Source organism: Podarcis liolepis (genome assembly GCF_965112155.1).
Source record: "Podarcis liolepis genome assembly, chromosome: 3".
NCBI lineage: Eukaryota > Metazoa > Chordata > Lepidosauria > Squamata > Lacertidae > Podarcis > Podarcis liolepis.
Window position 1 is genome coordinate 50,792,846 of NC_139557.1, and position 18,754 is coordinate 50,811,599.

Here is an 18,754-nt window from a genome sequence, read left to right on the forward strand (position 1 = left end):
AGGTATTTAAGTATACCTTTCACAAGAAACCAGAGGCCTTCTTCCTGGGCATTGTGGGCCAGAGAGTGTTAAAGAAGGATAGAACTTTCTTTTTATATGCAACTACAGCAGCAAGAATTCTTATAGCCAAATATTGGAAGGCACAGGAGTTACCCACGCTGGAAGAATGGCATACGCAACTGATGGACTACATGGAATTAGCCGAAATGACTGGCAGAATCCGAGACCTGGGAGAAGAGGCAGTGGAAGAAGACTGGAAAAAAATTAAGGACTATTTGCAAAAACACTATAAGTTATATGAATGTTGAGAATTTGCTAAGTTTTGGGAAAAACAGCTTCAGTGATTAACTTTGAAAATGGTGGAAATTAAGTTATGACTGTGATAAGTCTAAATTTTAGAGTAATGTTCCTTTTTTTGGGATTGATGATGGGAGAAAGTGAGCTAATAATACGCACTCTAAATCTAAAATATAATTAGATGAAAGTACAAAAACGCATGAAACAAGGTATCAATTTGCTGTTATTTTTTATTGTAAAGAATGCAGGGTGCGGAGGATGTGGGGAAGTCCAGTGGATTATGAAAAATTGTTTGAAAATGTGATTTTTTTTTTCTTCTCTATTTTCTTCTTTTTTCTCCTGTAAAAACGCTTTTGCTGAGTTATATGATTATGTTTCTGACCTTGGAAAAAAGCAATAAAAAATATTATTTAAAAAAAAATGAAATGCAGGAATACTAGGTAAAAGGTAAAGGGACCCCTGACCATTAGGTCCAATTGTGGCCGACTCTGGGGTTGCGGCGCTCATCTCGCTTTACTAGCCGAGGGAGCCAGCGTACAGCTTCCAGGTCATGTGGCCAGCATGACTAAGCCGCTTCTGGAGAACCAGAGCAGCGTACAGAAACCCCGTTTACCTTCCCCGCCGTAGCGATACCTATTTATCTACTTGCACTTTGATGTGCTTTCAAACTGCTAGGTTGGCAGGAGCAGGGAACAACGGGAGCTCACCCCATCGCGGGGATTCGAACCGCCAACCTTCTGATCAGCATGTCCTAGGCTCTGCAGCTTAACCCACAGCGCCACCCGCATCCCTATGCAGGAATACCAGCTGAGACACAGATTTCATACCCTCCAACATCTGGGTGATCCAAAGTGGGACACTAATTTTTATTTTGTTCCTGAGCTTTCATGGGAACCAGCTGACTCACACCAGAGTGCAAGACCAAAAAAACAAATGCCTTGGCATGAGCTAGCTGACTCCCGCAAGAGCTCAGGACCCAAAAATGGGACATTCCAGGATCCCATCAGTTACAGTGAAGATTTTGAAATTCAGACAAGTACTTTGGAAACCTCAGAAACAGGTGTGCTGCTTAGGAGGACCACTCACTGTCCAAGCCCCATTCAATGAGACTTACTTCCAGGTAAATGTGACTAGGATGGCAGCCTCAAGCTGCTACCCAAAATACATGGAGAAGGCTTACAGAGGGATCCCTTGTGAATGGATTATGGCTCACTTTCAAACAGATAAATTATAAATACAATTTATACCAACATTAAGCACAGAGGAAGCATACATGGAATACTGATAGTCCATGATTAGCAACAGAGCGGCTCAGTTAATGAATGGCAGCCTGGAAACAGATTCCAGAATCAATCCCCATCTTTAACTATATATGCAGACACCTTCTGACCTCTTTACCTCTCCCCCTCAGGAAAAAAAATTTATCCACAAGAAACAAACATTCAGTGTTAAGAGATGCCTCTTTATTTTTCATTGGCAGCACATTCTATGGCAGAAAGGGCAGAGAACTGAAATCGCAGAAGGCTTCACTCTATATGCAAATAGCAACCTATCAGGAAGATCATTATACATGACAGAGATGAGCAGTTTAATTTTCTATAAAGGAGGTAAACAAGGCGCAGGCGTTCATGGATGTGCCATGCTTGCATAGATGAGAGAGAACATTCCCTTTGCTGTGCAACACAAATAGAGGCCTGTAAATATGGAAGGGGTGTCAGGGAACACATTTCCCCCAAATAGAAAGGCAAGCTAATATGGGGGCAGGGGGGGCAGGATGCAATTGTAGTAAGAGGCAGAAAAGCAAGGAGCTTTCCTCCTTTTTCTCAATTGCCACTCTTCAGTCTACATTTCACAAGAAAGAGAAAAAAAAAATCACAGAATTGCAGCCTTAGAATTTGTAATCAAAGAATTAACACTAAAGAAATGAGGAAATGATGGGCTGGATCAATAAATTTCTTTCCATGAATGGAGGAGGCTCTGACTCAGAGCTTTCCAGACTTTTCATGTTGGTGACATACTTTTGAGACATGCATCATTTCGCGACACAGTACTTCAGTTTTACTAGCAAACCGGAGGTTAAACCAACCCCTTAAAAGAGTGTCGCAACACAGAGTTTGGAAAGCTCAGCTCTAACTGGATGAAAGGGAGAAACCAGGTTTGATCATTCCCTCATAACCCTACAGTTCCTAGTGTCACCTCCCATTTTGCCCTGAAGGCTCCCCCAGCCTTTCTGGGCAGCTTTTCAGTGCACACTGGGCAGCAGGCTAGAACTCGCCTCCCACCTTCCTCCAACAAAATGCTCAGAAGTAATGCCCCTGGGAAGTCTGGATGCAAGCCCATAAACTTATTTTTAACCCTGAAGAGGAGTGTGCACTGGTGGAGGAAGGGGGGCATTGTAGGTGCGGTCCACCCCGGGTGTCATCCCAGGGGGGTGACATCAGCCCCCCGGGATGCTCACCGCTCACCCTGCAGCTAGCTCCGCCTCTGGGAGTGTGGTGTGGTTTTTTGTGTGCTGGGCTAGAATGTGGGAGACCAAAGCTCAAATCTGTCCTCAGCCATGAAGCTCACTGCATGACCTTAGGCCACTGTCTCTTTCCCTAATCTACCTCAGGGAGCAGGAGAACTGTGAGGTCCTTGGAGGAAAGGGTGTGTAATAACAAACAAACTTAAATATCAGATTTTTTTAAAAAAGAAAAAAGGCAGAGAATCATAGAATTGGAAGGGACCACAAGGGTCAGCTAGTCCAATCCTGTGTAATGCAGGAATATTTTGCCCAACATGGGATTCGAACCCACAACCCTGAAATTAAGAGTCTCATGCTCTATCAGCTGAGCTATCCCTTCCCTTTGTCAATAGTGTTTTGGGTTATCTTTAGCAATCCAATGAACAGCAGAACATGCTTCAACAATTCCTTACGGATATGCCATACTGGGTTGTAAACGGGTGACGAAAGCATTCACAAACTTGAGCCTATTCCTAAAACATTTCAAAAATGTTTGATGTTTTCAGAGTAACCACTCCTGACTGATTTACTCTCTTGTGCACACATACATATTTTATTTTATATATGAGTATTTGAGGAAAAAGCTAGCTGTGAAATATGAAAGAAAGTAAATAAATTACATCTTATATGCAAATTGTTATCTCCACAGCTCTCCCAACTCTGCAGTATTCCCTGCATTAATAACAAATGATATTCTGCTCAGCTCCTAGAAAATAAATATACCTTCCACTTTTTTGTCCTCACTTTTCACCCTGACAGCAGTCCCTTGTTTGATTATGTTATTAGCCTCCCCACCACCATGGAAAACAATTTCTTTTTATTACAGTAACCAAGCCTTCTGTATTTCAGACAGTACTTACTAAGACAGTAAATATATTATAGTATTTTACCTCTTGTACAAGGCGAAAACAGCCACAAAATTGTGCCTGAGGCACTTCAGACAATCAGATTTCCCAGCAAGGACTTTCCAATACTATGCGCTCAACACATGCAACAAAATCACTGTGTGTAATTTCACATATGGGCCTGGATCCATAGAAATACTTTAAGGAATGCACTACTAAAAAAAAAAAAACAGGAAAAAGTTGCCCTGAAAAATGTATCAGCCATCCCAAAAGGAACTCTAGAAAAAACAGGGAGAAGTGTTGTGGGGGTGGTTCAGGGATGTGAATATGATAAGGTGACCAGATTCTAAATCAATTCATCACAGGCTTTTTAAAAATTGTGTGAATGTTTCTCCCCCCCCCCCCCAGTTTTATAACAACATTCACTACAGGCATGACAACCTTTGCGACTTTTTGGAACTGTAATGGCTTACCATACTGCTATAGAAGGTTCCGGTTCTATGCTGATAATCCTGACCAACAAGATGGCTATTCTTTTGAAAGGCATTTATTCGTTAGGTCCAGTCGTGACCGACTCTGGGGTTGCGGCGCTCATCTTGCTTTATTGGCCAAGGGAACCGGCGTACAGCTTCCGGGTCATGTGGCCAGCATGACTAAGCCGCTTCTGGCAAACCAGAGCAGCGCACGGAAACGCCGTTTACCTTCCTGCCGGAGCGGTACCTGTTTATCTACTTGCACTTTGATGTGCTTTTGAACTGCTAGGTTGGCAGGAGCAGGGACCGAGCAACGGGAACTCAGTCCGTCACGGGGATTCAAACCGCCGACCTTCTGATTGGCAAGTCCTAGGCTCTGTGGTTTAACCCATACCACCACCACCCACGTCCCGACTGGACCTAACGGTCAGGGGTCCCTTTATCTTTACCTTTAGGTCTCTTTACGTTGCTTGAAAGAAGCCCCACAAGCACTGACGGCCTTATGAATCAGTTCCCCTGTATTTATGGAGAGCCTCTGGTCCTCTAGATCGTGTTGGGTTACAAATAAATTTTATGTAATGCTATTGTTGTGGTCTTCCTATTTTATTTTTTCATTGTATTGTGAATTAAAATGGTTGTAAGCCACTCTGAGTGGACACTAGACGTGAGGGAAGTAAACTTTAATTTGACAAGAGAGATCCTTCTCCCACCATCTCTGACCATTGGCCATGCTGATGGAGGTCACAGTCCAACCAAACCTAGAAAGCCTCATGCTACCTATCTTTCCTATAAGTAGTCATCACAAGCTGTTTAGCTTCCACCCCAAAGCATAGGCATCCTATAATAAACCTTCAGAAGCCTGCCCATTGAAAAAACCCTATGTTATAGTAAGCACTAACTGTAAGGATTTTAACAGATGCCCGCCTACTGCAGCTGTCAGTTGTATGTGCTGAAATGCCACTTTTGGCAGGTGTCTTTTAAAAGGCTCAGACACAGATCCCGATGCCGAACTTCACACTAACAGGTGTGATAAAACTAGAGCTGCTAAAGGGCACTGAAATTGCATGGAAAATGATAGTAATGAAGCAGCATGAAAGCGGTTTCTTCTGCAATTATGCTGCGCTATGCAGAAAGGCTGTCAACAAGGCTGACCTCTCTAGGTTGTCATGCGAAAAGCCTGATTATTGCTGTTTTCCCCTCTCTGGCACTGAAGAGAGACAAAGCTGTCAGGCATCGTTTCTTTATTATTGTCATTTGCTATGGATTCAGTTGCTTTGCAGAGTGAGTAAAGATTAACAAACAGAAACAGCTGGCCTGTTCCATCGCTCTGCTGAAGGTTAAGAGAACTGCAACCTTGGTGAAACTTTGCTTCACAACTCAAGATGAAAGGAAGTCGGGCTAACCAAGATCTTAACTGAGGGAAATGGGCCTACACTTCCACTTGAAAGCCTGTTTGTTACTCGTGTCTATTGCAGCAATGAGGAGCTTGTGGCCCTCCATAAATTGTTGGACTACAACTCCCATCATCTCTGATGATATTTGGGGCTGATGGGAGCCCAACAAGATCTAGACTCCCACAGGTTCCCCATCCCCATTTATTGATACAAACTAGAAATGACTGGGCAATGAGACCACAAGTCAGAGCTAGATAAATCGCTTAGAGATCACAAATATCTGAACTGGGGCAAAACTACAGCAGTCACATTAATACTTTGAGTTCCAGCATAATAGGGAGGATGGGTTAAGTTTAATAAATTTACAAATGACTTTTTAAAAAAAAAAAAAACCTACACAAAGTAATGCACAATGAGAAAGCAACCACTACAAAGTACTGCAATATAAGTTTGCACAATAGCTGGGCAGGTTCACTAGTATCTCCATGGTGCTTAGTTTTAGATTTCTGTGAATAGGGCTACTACTGTGGATTACTAAGGCAATACAGTGGTACCTCGAGTTACAGACGCTTCAGGTTACAGGCTCCACTAACCCAGAAATAGTACTTCAGGTTAAGAACTTTACCTCAGGATGAGACCAGAAATCGCGGCACAGCAGCAGCGGGAGGCCCCATTAGCTAAAGTGGTGCTTCATGTTAAGAACAGTTTCAGGTTAAGAACAGACCTCCAGAACGAATTAAGTTCTTAACCCGAGGTACCACTGTACCTGGTCAGAGTCTTGGGCATGTCAAAGGAAGATACTCGGGTGATGTGTCTCCATGAAAATCAACATTAAGCTGCTCAGAATCTAAAACCCAACAAAAACCTTGGCAAGAAAGAAACAGCACAATCACCACATTTGGACCTTCTCTAGAAGATGAACAAGAACTCTTCTCGCTTTCCAAACAAGAGTCGTACACCTAGATGTCATTGATAGGAAAGCTGACATTTCTAAACATGGCTTTGTTACCACTTCATCAGAGCTTCCTCACTTGGCAAATTTAGCTGATGTGTCCTTCAGACCAAGATGTGAACATTTGCTGCAAGTATCTGGAATACCTAGGGGTGAATTCATTTTCTCCTGAAGCTAACAGAGGCAGATGTTTGGCATATATTTCCACCTGGCCAACCTACAGAATGATTTTGCAAGGTCCCAACTGCAGGCGCTGGAGTTCTTTTCTCAAGTGATTTGCTACTGCCTATAATGTACGTTTTCCCATGAATGAGCAAAAGTCTTCCTGACCTTGTCAGTCTTTTGATGGCTCTGGAGAAAAGAGGAGCATTTTACATTTTCCAGCTACCTAGCTAAGTGTGCAATGTCTCCTCCACACCTCAAACTCAGAGAGACTCACTAAGCCAAAAACTGTTCAGCATATCAGTTGAATGACTGTTATTCGATACTTACTCCTGAGTATTGGCGACACTAGCAAACCTGTGGAAAATAGATTCTGCCAGAAAGGTATTTTACATGTTAAATGCTAAATTTAACAAGAGAGTCTGACACATCTAAAGGATTCCATTTCTGTGGGAAGGGGAGACTACTTCAAAACTTATTTCAATAGCTAATACTTCTTTCAAACACCTTAAAACCAACTATATCTGGGCATAATGTATCAGCATTTGAATTGTACTGAAAGGCATGAGCATATCTGACAGGTTTCAAAATAATTGTGTTGTTTAGTTGAGAGGGAATAATTGAAAAACAGTCTGTGCATAGTTGCATGTGTGTTTGTTTTGTGAAGTTCCATTCCTGTGTTTTGCTCACAGGGTGGTATCCAATGGGAAGAATCTTGTCAGTGGAATGAGCCGGGTGGAGAGCACTTTTTGGTAATTCCTTCTCCTCCAAGCAGCTCCACACATATCCCTAAATATGTTTTTGGATTGTTGAGGGCCCTCAAGAGAAGATTTGGTATGTGTGAGGATGAATCACTGAAAAATTCCCCTCTCATTCTAGCGATAGATTCCTTCTGCCATCAGAGAGACTGCGTGATACCACCCAGAATGAATGTAACAGATGCTACGATTCTGTATTTTGGATCAGGGTAGGAATTAAAGTTTTGGTGTTGTTTATATTGTTGTACTTCAAAGGTAGAACGTTTAAAAAGGATTAAACACATTTTAAAAGCTGGTTTTTCTTCTGAAAAAGGGTTGTGCAAATGAATGTAAATGTTCTCCCTGTCATTCATTACAGAGACACAAGTCTACTAATAATGAGTTTATTCTCAATACTTTTTTACTTACTATTAATTTAAATTATTCTATATTGTGTTTTAGCATTGCCTTTCTTGTAAGCCACTCAGAGAATATTTTTAATAATCATTATTAACAGTAATAGTGGTAATAGTAAGAGATTTCAGAAATCTATTACTCTTTTGTAGCTTATTGCCTTTTGTTGTCTAGTGACAGAAGGATCCCTGGCTAATAAATCTGAACTAAATCTAGTCTCTCTTTTATACTATTTATGACCATACAGAGTTGAAGAGCTATAATTAATGTAATGTTATACCAATTCAAATTACAGTATTGGGACAAAATATGGCAACTGATTATAAAGTCATACATTTCCACATTATAAGGCAGTTGCAGTTAATACACCAATATTATTTCCAGCTGCTTTTGATAATGATAACCTGTGACTTTTGGTTAACAGTGCAAATTGTTTTTATTGTACCACAAGAACCTGTGCAAGATTTTAATAATAATACTACGCCCATTATCCACTTAAACTTAATAAATTAAAACAAGCAACATTTGTTGACTGCCAAGTTTTTGAGCTTAGGGCTTTGAATTTGAAGTACACTAAAGAAGCCAAAATAGATCCTTCCTTCAAATCATGGCCATCCCTGGTAAGTCTTAGGAACCATCAACTTCAGCAAGTCACCATGATGGACCAATGTTGATGACAAGGATAGAAAAATACAGCTCTGTGCTGTTTTGTGCAGAGCGCCTGGAACTTTTTGCTGACTCTCAGTGGCAGTCATAATGGCATCTTGAAAAACATAATATCAGCATGATAAGATGCTAAAGTGCAGAAAAAGAATACAAGATTGTTTTGCAAATATGGAATCACAACACTGTCAAAATAGGAATGTTTCAAAGTTGAATAAATGCCAGGTAAGCAAGGATCCCAGTTACACTCTTCTCTAGTTAGATTATGGGCACCCACGGTCTACAACTTACATGGGTTTGCCTAGTTAAGTAATGAGCCTGCAGTAAAAGGTGTTTTGTGGTGGACTGCAGAGCGATAGGGGGCCAAATCTTCAATTAGAGAAGAAAATAGTAAGCTGAAGATTGTCATTCCGACCACCTTGATTGCTTTGCCAATGCAATTATAATGCTAGCCTTATGCCATTCTTAATCCGCATCATTTTCTAAGTACTATATGCTATCTTAAATTGCTTTCTGTTGCTGTTTTGCTTCAAAGGTCAGAATATCTTTATCTTCAGTAAGAAGATAGTCTTCTTATAGATATGTTTTGAATGAAGCACTGTACAGCAATTAGGCAACAGATTTATTTCAATTACCATCTTGAGTCTGTGATCTCTATTCCTGTTTATCCTCCAGGGTGGAGAACCTGCAACTCATCCCAGACCATGTGCCATTTTGAAGGAGGCTGCTGGGCATTCAGCAACAACAGGAGTGCTATGGGTTCCCACGCCTACTTTGCTTCCTGAGTTTCTAATGTGTAAATTCGAACCTCAATTAGATCACCCAATTAACAGCCCCCTCCCCACACTGTTCTACTACAAAGGCTCACTGTAAATATTTATACATATGGTAGAATGAAGATACATCTCGAGTGAAGCTAGATATGGTGGACAACACAGGCTGCTGCGGAAATGGGAAACTGCATATTAAGTTCTTTTTCCTATTCAGAGGAATGCGTGATAATGGAAAAGTGGGATGTGATGTCATCCTGCTTGACACATACACAAAGCCCACTTCAAGCAGAAAATTATGTTCATCGTGGAATAGGGAAACGCACATAACAACATACACTTCCATTGATACAAACTATAGAAATGGTAGGAAAGGATGTGGCGAGAATAGCGTTGCTCTGTATGATAGAGAGGACATAGAGTCAATAGGGGCTACCTATTATGCATTGACGGATGGTCCTGGGAGTAATTGCTGAGATCGTCTTGTTGGCTATGGACACTTTCATGCTGCAGTTTCATACAGCCCTTGCTTTCTTTAAGCCCCAGGCTTCCTGAAGCTTAGACTACAACTCCCATCATCCCTGACCACTGGCCATGCTGGCTGAGGATGGTGAGGGTTGTGGTCTGTGAGGACTCAGGGCTGGGAAAGAGTGTTCTAACCTGCACCCCAGTCTTAAGAAGCTTAGTACTTCTGGACCAACCATTCATACCTGTGTCATTCTGCCTTGAATTCCTAAGTGTTTTGTTTTACACAAAAAGTGGTGTACATGGTTCTCCCCTTCCTCATTTAATGCCTGGCAGGTAGGGTTAGGCTGTGGGGCAGTGACTGGCCCAAGGTCACCCAAGGAGCTTCATAGGCGAGTGGGAATTTGAACCCTGGTTTCCCAGGCACTCCCTGGCACTGCACCAGACACTGGCTCTTAACACTGAATCTATTAATGAGACACATCTTTAAACATGAGTTCGTCAGAGGTGTAAGAAACCTTACACTGGGTCTGAACTGCGTCTCAGGGGCTAGAAGTGCATCGGCAGAAAGCAGGAGTAAGGAGTGGTAGACAAAAACATTTGAAGGACCATACTCCATATTTCTCCCAAGGCCTTTTTTAGGGGGGCACGGCTGGCTCAAAACAAAAACAGGGCTACTTTTAGTTTGTTTCAATATGAAGTAGGTGATCTAATGCATAACATCTTTTATCCAAGGCTTATTTAAGACATTTCTGTCCACATCAAACTACTGGGGTGATAAGAGATTAGATATCAAAATCAATAAAGCTGCCGCAGAATATGGAACAGATTATTGAAATACATTCTTACAAATAAACAGCGCTGAAATATTTGCACAACTCTGTACACCCACAAATTTACACCGAGTGGTTATCAGGCATTACTGTTCAGTCGGTTTTCTTTCCACCTCCCGATACTTTTGGAAGGGTGCGTTATATGCCCAAACAGTTCTAGAGTTCTTTTCTCTCTCTCTGAAGTGTTTAAAATTCAACCAGACAGTAGCAATTTTCTTTTAATCTAAGCAAACTGATGTGTCAAAGACAATCAGTATACTGAAGCTATCCCCAGAGAATCCTAATAATCCTGATGAATAGCTGTGCTCTCTAGAAAACTCAACCATTGAACTCTCGCCACCGGATGTCACAAGTACTTAAAGCTGAGGTGGGCAAAGCAGCCCAGGTCTCGTTCCCACAGAGCCCACCAGGTATCCATTAAAATATTATAGAAACGCCACAGCAGGCCAGCCCAGCTAGATTTCAAACAAGAATTTGGGGGGTTCCAGCTGGAGTGATATATTTTGCAGGCTGGGGGTGTAAAGACGTAGATTTTTGCATTTGACACCACAGATGTGAGCTGCCGTATGTAGAACAGCTTTTTCCTACACTGCGCAAGAAGCTGTGGGCCACATTGGAGTAGCACACCCAAGCCAGCATCATTTATCCTGGAGCTCTTCCCCATGTCAGCATCACTTAACCTGAAGACAGAGTGTGTTCGTATGGGGAGGAAACCCAGTGTGAGATCTTTTTCATGCTGGCCAGGCTGTCAGATTTAACCTTCACAGCAAAGGAAGGAACCATGCTGCAGGGGTGGCTTCTGTGCTCAGAAGATAACGTGCAATGGAGACCTTACTGGAATTTGAATGTATTGCCTAAAAATGGGTGTGATCTGTGTGTGGGAATTGCCTCCTTTGGGAATATGCACTGCATGATATCCAAGTCACACTGACTTGAGCCATAATCTGGAATGACTCCCAGTTTCAGAACTCTTTCCAGAGGGCTTCTCTCTCACACTTGCTCTTTTTTTATATATACTAGATTTTTCTAACTAACATGTCAACAGTACAGTGGTACCTCGGGTTAAGAACTTAATTCGTTCTGGAGGTCTGTTCTTAACCTGAAGCTGTTCTTAACCTGAAGCACCACTTTAGCTAATGGGGCCTCCTGCTGCCGCTGCGCCACTGGTGTGCGATTTCTGCTCTCATCCTGAAGCAAAATTCTTAACCCGAGGTAATATTTCTGGGTTAGCGGAGGCTGTAACCTGAAGCGTATGTAACCCGAGGTACCACTGTAGTAACAATGCAACTGATATGTTGTAAAAGAAACACCCACCAAAGTTTATTGTCGCTCTATCCAAGCCTTGATTCTCGATATGGCATGTAGAACATGAGTCATTCTTTAGTGCTTTTGCAAATTAGATGCAAAGCTTTCAGATCTAAAAGAATCTTGATACAATTTCAATAGAAGTTCATGAATAAATACAACCTATGGTCTGACAAGACTCTTTTTTTAGGTAAGACACATAGCAAAGAATATGATATGTGGGAGGGATAGCAACCTATCAAACATTCTAAACTATAAGCTTATATAGTTAAGTTATAGTTTCTCAACAAGCTTGTCCACAGTTGTTAAAAGGACACAGGTGTTCTAAAATACCCTTTTCAATACAATTAAATCCTATATTATGTGTCAATATACTAGATACAGTCCACTTTATGCATGGCTATTACATAACCAAAAGTCACTTTGAAAACGCATATTGGTTTGAAATTCTAAAGTCATTAGAAATCTAGGTTGCCTAATTGTATCTCTATTCCCCAGTGAGTACTTAGATAAGCTTTTTGTGATACATATAAAATACCAATGACATGTTATGACTTTTAAGAAAAACCACTCACCTGAAATAACTTAGAGAAGTTCATTCACTGTGCAGGCAAAGAGCTGGAAATAGGGTCTCTTGGAGGATGTCATCCATCCCTCAGGCTTCCCACAGGACAAGTTTCTGCATTCTTCTTGAAAAGGAACAAGTTACAGGCTTCCCTACCTGCAGCAGTTTCACCACCACCAGTTTGTAACTGCACAGCACTAGTGAGCCCATTAGAAACCAGTGGTCAACATGCAATGAAAAGTCCAGAAGTCTAGGTACCAGAATCCAGCAACTGACGTGCAAACCTTTCTTCCATAGCAGCTCATTTCACTGGAACCTCAGTAGGCTGCAGAACACGCAGGTTAGGGAAAGCTGGTTTAGAGAAAGATGCAGCAATTCTCTGTGAAAAAGATACAAATTGTTGCTGGCATCCGTCTGTCTCAAGAGACAATGGAGTGGACTTTGGGGGGGGGAGTCAAACCGCTGTGCAAGCAGCACCGAAGTGACCTTCCCAGGGTGCAATCCTAGGCAGTGTGTATGGAGGCCTCACAGATGTGGTCAAAGGGAAAGCAGAGCACGACATTTGGCACCAGCTTGGTGGCAGGAGTCGAAGGAAGAAGGCATACAAGATGCCATCCAACCATCTTAAAGTCCTCTTACAGTGGTATCTCCGGTTGCAGATGGGATCCGTTCTCCGTCCGCTCAGATCCCGAGGTTTCCGCAACCTGAGGACCGCTTCTGCGCATGCGCAGACTGCTTCTGCCCATGCGTGCAGGGCGAAACCCGGTAAAATACTTCTGGGTTTGCCGCGCGCGCATCCCAAAGTTTACATAACCAGAGGGTTACATAAACGGAGGTACGACTGTACTTGGGAACCATCCTACTCATTCTTCCAAGTCCAGTCTTGGTCACCTGCCCCAAAGTCCTGACTTAACAGCACCATTTATACCCCAAGTCATTTATTGGAAAGTAAATTCCACTGACACAAAGGGAATGTGCTTCCTGGTTAATATGTTTAAGATATCAGGAGAAAGGTGTCAAACACTTGTTAGGTCCTAGGCCTTTATTTATTTTGTGCTCTGCTATAGAAACTACTCAAAACCTGTCTGTTTATTTAAATAAGCAGATATGAAACTTTGAAGAGCATCTAAATAAGCATGGACAGACTCACAAACATGACCAATCAGTAGTAAGTTACAATAAAATATTTAACTTTAATGCATACTTTTCACACAGCTCAGGCCTGAGAAATGTATCGTCCAAATAAAAGGATTCATTCCTTTAAAATATATACAAACTCTGGAGGGGCAAGAAGTCACTGACGCTTCAGTGGTGCTTGAATAGTGTTGTACATCTGAAGTGTAGAATATAAATTATATTCCCCCCCCCTCCAGAAGTTAAACTTCTTTGCTGACAACAGAACAGACTTTTAAAAATGTTTAGATCGGTATTAAAATACTATAAAGCTAAAAAAACTTTTTTGTGACAGTTTCATTAAGGTAAACAGAACAAAAAATACATCAGATTTGGTATTTTGCATCATAGTTTTTTGAACTTTCTGTACAATGCTCCCTAGAGAAAAATAAATAAATGGCATTTTTTTCCATGCAAGATAATGCATGGTCAAAGGCAGCGGCTGAGATTTTGTACCAGTTCCCCCCGTGCTTAGTATTTTTATTTCAATGAAATAGATTGGGCTTAATGCATTGGCTCTCAAACTGCCCTTTAACTGTGACCCATAGACAAGGCCACAGGAAGTACATATCCAATACAAATCTATGGCGCAAACTAGCGACTGAGTGGCAGCATTGAAAGTTCCTGGTGGCCACGTCTGAGAAATCCTGACCCACCAAGTGTATACCAGATTGCAGCCCTCATGAGTAATTGGCCTTTGAGTAGGAGGGAAAGCACCAAGTTGAAAGATCTGATAAAGAGCAGGCAGAATCATAATGGGGGAAACCTCATATTTGAGAGATGAAAGGGAAAAGTATGACATGCTTAATACAGAACTCCCATTTAAAAACTGAAGCGAGAATGTACTCGGTATACCATGAAACAGCTATCTCAAGATCAGGATGAGATACAGGAAGAGGGAAAACTGGATAAATTGCAATGGAAGTCAATCCCGCTCACGGACTGCGAAATCAAGTTGTTTTCCAACCAACGTCATCTTCTTATTGACAGGTTGTTAGATTAACTTCTGCCACTCCGAATTCCACATCGGTAATCAGAGGGGTTGTCTGACTTCATTATGCCATCGTATAACCGTAGCTTCCGCAGTGTAACGCCACAAGAAGCCTGTCCTTAAGGATCTCTTTTCGGGGGTACTCGGGCAACTTCAGCATGTTGATACTAAAACGAAAGAGGAAAGCATCCCTTTAAGAATATGCAATCTGGAGGGAAACATTTGTCTTGCACAAGATAATCAACGCTAAACACCGCACTCTCAAATCTGCATTCAGATCCGAAAGCCTTGAAAATGAAGTTTACAGGGAGAAAACGCACTGCTGCAATGCAGTCCCCCTTAGTATTCAGATGTTCGCCAGGTGGGGGGAAAGAAATTTCTCTTAGCTTAAAAGAAAAAGAAAAGCAATATAGCAATTTAACATGAAGTATCCTTTAGTGAGATTGTACTGCTGGCCATTAAAACTATACAACAAGTTTGATTTCTTTCTTCAACAGTGTGGAAGAAATAATTGAAACACCTATAGCTTATGACTAGAACAACCAGATCTGCTTTGGCTAATGATACTGACCAGAGGCATTTCTCTGATGAGCTTATACGAAGATATAATTCTGATCTTGAAGAATTCTTGCCCCTCTCAACAAAAGGAAAACAAATGAAAAACAAAGGCATGTTCTCAATGCATTTAAATGAGGCTATTTAACCTACCATGTGCTTGATGTTGGTAGAAGATTTGGGGTATATGGCACAGCAGCAATTGTGAAATTTTGCAATCCACTACCACCCATTATGTGGGCGAAGCCACCATGGGGCACCCTGGAACTAGAAACACAAATAAGGCATTAAAATTCGTGTTAAAAATTTATTTACTGCAGTTATGAGTATGCATGTTAGATATACTATCAGTATGTATTAAAATTCTGCCAATTTTATCCTGTTTCTGCAATACAAGTTACAGTGTGTGGGTCGGCCTTCCCAAACTGCTGCCCCCCCCCCAAAAAAAATGGCTGGAGACAGAGAGTTGTAGCATCGGCAGGGCACCAAACTGGGCAAGGCTAGCCTGGATCAAGGCCGCTAAGAGGAGAACTAGACAGAAAGGTGCGCAGAAGGGTGCTCAAAGTTAGGACGGAGGCAAGGTCATATGCAGAAGCCCTGCCCCATATGTCCTACATTCATTGGGCCCCCACTGCCTCAACTCAGTTCCTAACTTTCCCCTTTTTTAAAAAAGGAGATGTGCAAAGCGCTTGAACATGAGTAGAGTCCTCTGTGAAATTAGGATCCCCAATAAATTAGAGCAAATGCCTGAGTACATCTTTAGTGGAGGCAAAAATAGCAACCTGATGTCAAACTAATGCGTAGCTGTATTTCTCAGTAGCCTTCAGGAATGTGGGGGTGGGGAACATAATGTCCCAGGAGAGGGAACCTTACAGAGATTGCTATTTTTTGCTGGCAACCCTGTGTTCCTTATCATATGCAGGTCAACCTATTATCATTCCCTCATTATACTAAAACCAGTCAACAGATTCCTAATAATTTCCTATGCAAAGGCCGCGGTTTTGTACAGAGCTAAAATTCACATTTTAGCTTCCAGCGGAACTATGAAAGTTAGCTAAGCATCCTGTTATATCACTGCAAACAAACAAATAAGACATTTAAATACCCCCAAAGTGAAGTACTAACCAGTATCCAATGCAAAGGTTTCACATGAAATAGAAACTGGAATGCAAGATTTCCAGGTTTCAAAACTAAATTTTAACATGAGCTTGCTTTTAAAAAATGCATCCATATCAGCAAAGCAATAGACTTTGCAAGAGAGTTCACAAGGCAGGACTGAAAGTGGGTTTCATTTTCACCTCATAGATGCATTTAGGGACATACAGAATTAAACATAAAAACTGGGTATTTGTTTTCCTCACAAGAAATACTTAGAAATATTTCACCCTTAATCGTCAACAAAGTCTTCTTTTAAGAAAAATGTTGCATTAGGCATCCTGCAGTTTTCTCCTCCTATGACTTATTTTAGCTAAGTTCAGCAATGATTTCATATCTAAACTCTTCAAGAGCTGGAATTTCAGCAGCTGGTATTCCTTTCCTATATTCAGTTTTACAGTGGTGCCTTGCAAGACGAAATTAATCCGTTCCGCGAGTCTCTTCGTCTTGCGGTTTTTTCATCTTGCGAAGCACGGCTATTAGCGGCTTAGCGGCTATTAACGGCTTAGCGGCTTAAAGAAAAAGGAAACAAACTCGCAAGAACTCGCAAGACGTTTCGTCTTGCAAAGCAAGCCCATAGGGAAATTCGTCTTGCGGAACGACTCAAAAAACGGAACACTCTTTCGTCTTGCGCGTTTTTCGTCTTTCGAGGCATTAGTCTTGCGAGGTACCACTGTACAGATGTATCTCATAGATGCTTTTAATTATGGTATCTTTACATCATTCACTCTAGGAGCCCAGGGCTCCTAGAGATGTTACCTTTACTGACACATCACAAAGGGTTTTGTATTTATTTAAAAACATGTCTGTGCCACTTTTTCAAATGTTGGCTCACAGATAAAACATAGGATTATTTTTCATCACTGTCCCATATGCACAGAATGACAGGATCAGTACACACAGCAGAACCAACATTTATTTGTTATGTTTGTGGTCCTTTCATCCTCCCAAAGGGAGCCCACATACAATCCAACACAGTAGCAAAATGAAATGTTTGAAAACACTCACATAAAACCTGAAATAAAACAATACAGCAAGGTTTAGTTTAGTTCCAAACTGAACATGATTTAGTCCCAAAACTTCCTGTTTTGTCTGTTTGATTACCCTTTTAGTTATACTGCCAGAAAGCAACAATTCAGTTGTGGATACACTACAAGTATCTTTTTTTAGTAAAGAATGAAGCCAAGCATCATCTGTGCTTTCCTCATTTTCCTTCGGCACTCCCTTTTATACCTGTTGTCATAAAAAGCTTTTATTTCCTATCTGCCTGGTTTCTTGCTTCCAATCATGAGGTTTTTAGAAAAGATGATCCACATGAATTTGCTTTTTCAATTCCTTCCTGGCTTACGTTGCATCTGAGAAAAAGTTGGTTGCCATATGTGCCGTGTTTAATCCCCATTTGGAAGATGTTCACTTTGAAAAAGGTTTTACAGCTTCATCATCATTCTGGCATCCCTTTATGGATATGGATGTGTGTGTGCATTCCTAATTGGGATAAGAGTCTCTCTTCTCTGAACCTTTATTCCAGGCACTTTAAATAACCTCCACAGCCTTTCCCAATAAACAGCTCCAATTCACCACACAATATATTCATTCTAAAACAGTAACATATTCAGGCATTCCTTCTCTTGAGAAGTGCCAGCAAAAATGTATTCCGCAAGTTTATCTGTTCTGAATGATGCTGAAATATGATAAGGAGCTGAAGGGGTGTGTGTGTGTGTGTGTGTGTGTGTGTGTGTGTGAGAGAGAGAGAGAGAGAGAGAGAGAGAGTTTTGCTTCTTTTCTAAAACACCTCCTTACACTTTCTAAGACAGGCCCAGGGAACCTGTGGTACTCATGAAAATTTTCAAGCAAATAGGGGAAACCTGAAGTGAAATAAAGGGATAGAGCAATGAAAGAAAGAGGTAGAAGACATCCCTTGACAGAATACCCTCGAGAGAATAGGGGCCCTGACATGGAAGGGGAAAAGTTTTCCCGTTCCTGTTCTACAGCATATCCCAATAAAATCTTCCCACTATGACAAAGATTCCTCCTTCCCAGTTCTACAAGCCTTGCTTATTTCAAACTTTTAGTGCCATTTTTGTCTAGAAGCAGTTACCTTCCAAAAGCTATTCTTCCTTTTTTTTCTCTGCTGGCTACACAGATGCTGAAAGAGTCCCAACACTTGGGTGGGGGCATTATTAGGCAATGGTCTATTATAATAACCCTTAAGCATTTCACTTTTAATGCAAACAAGCATTTGGGTGCCCTTTTCTTAATTTTTTTACCACATATTTGCATGGTGGTGGTGCAGCAGCAGCATCCCATACTGGATTGCATTGTGACCTAGTAGTAGAAGTTCAATGGACTACCAGGTTCCTATTTCATACATTAGAAGTCATGTACAAACAGCAGGGCATTGCTAGAGGATGGTCTATGGAAACTAAGCCATGGGTCTTTTGTTCCATGCCCCACATCTCCAATCCTAACCCTTCCCCACTGTAAAACTATTTCTTTAAAAAC

At 41.4% G+C, this 18,754-nt stretch overlaps 1 protein-coding gene across 3 annotated transcripts in view; it reads right to left on the bottom strand.

The window, feature by feature from the left end:
- Window positions 1-13,551: 13,551 nt before the first annotated feature.
- Window positions 13,552-18,754, bottom strand: part of HACE1 (HECT domain and ankyrin repeat containing E3 ubiquitin protein ligase 1) — a 36,140-nt gene continuing 30,937 nt past the window's right edge. For all 3 annotated transcript variants that reach the window (XM_083497625.1, XM_083497624.1, XM_083497623.1), the window contains 2 exons: window positions 15,251-15,364; window positions 13,552-14,709 (listed from right to left, as the gene is read on the bottom strand). In XM_083497625.1, the coding sequence (XP_083353751.1) occupies window positions 14,607-14,709; window positions 15,251-15,364 (217 nt within the window). In that variant the 3' untranslated portion in view covers window positions 13,552-14,606. The remainder of the gene's footprint in view (window positions 14,710-15,250; window positions 15,365-18,754) is intronic.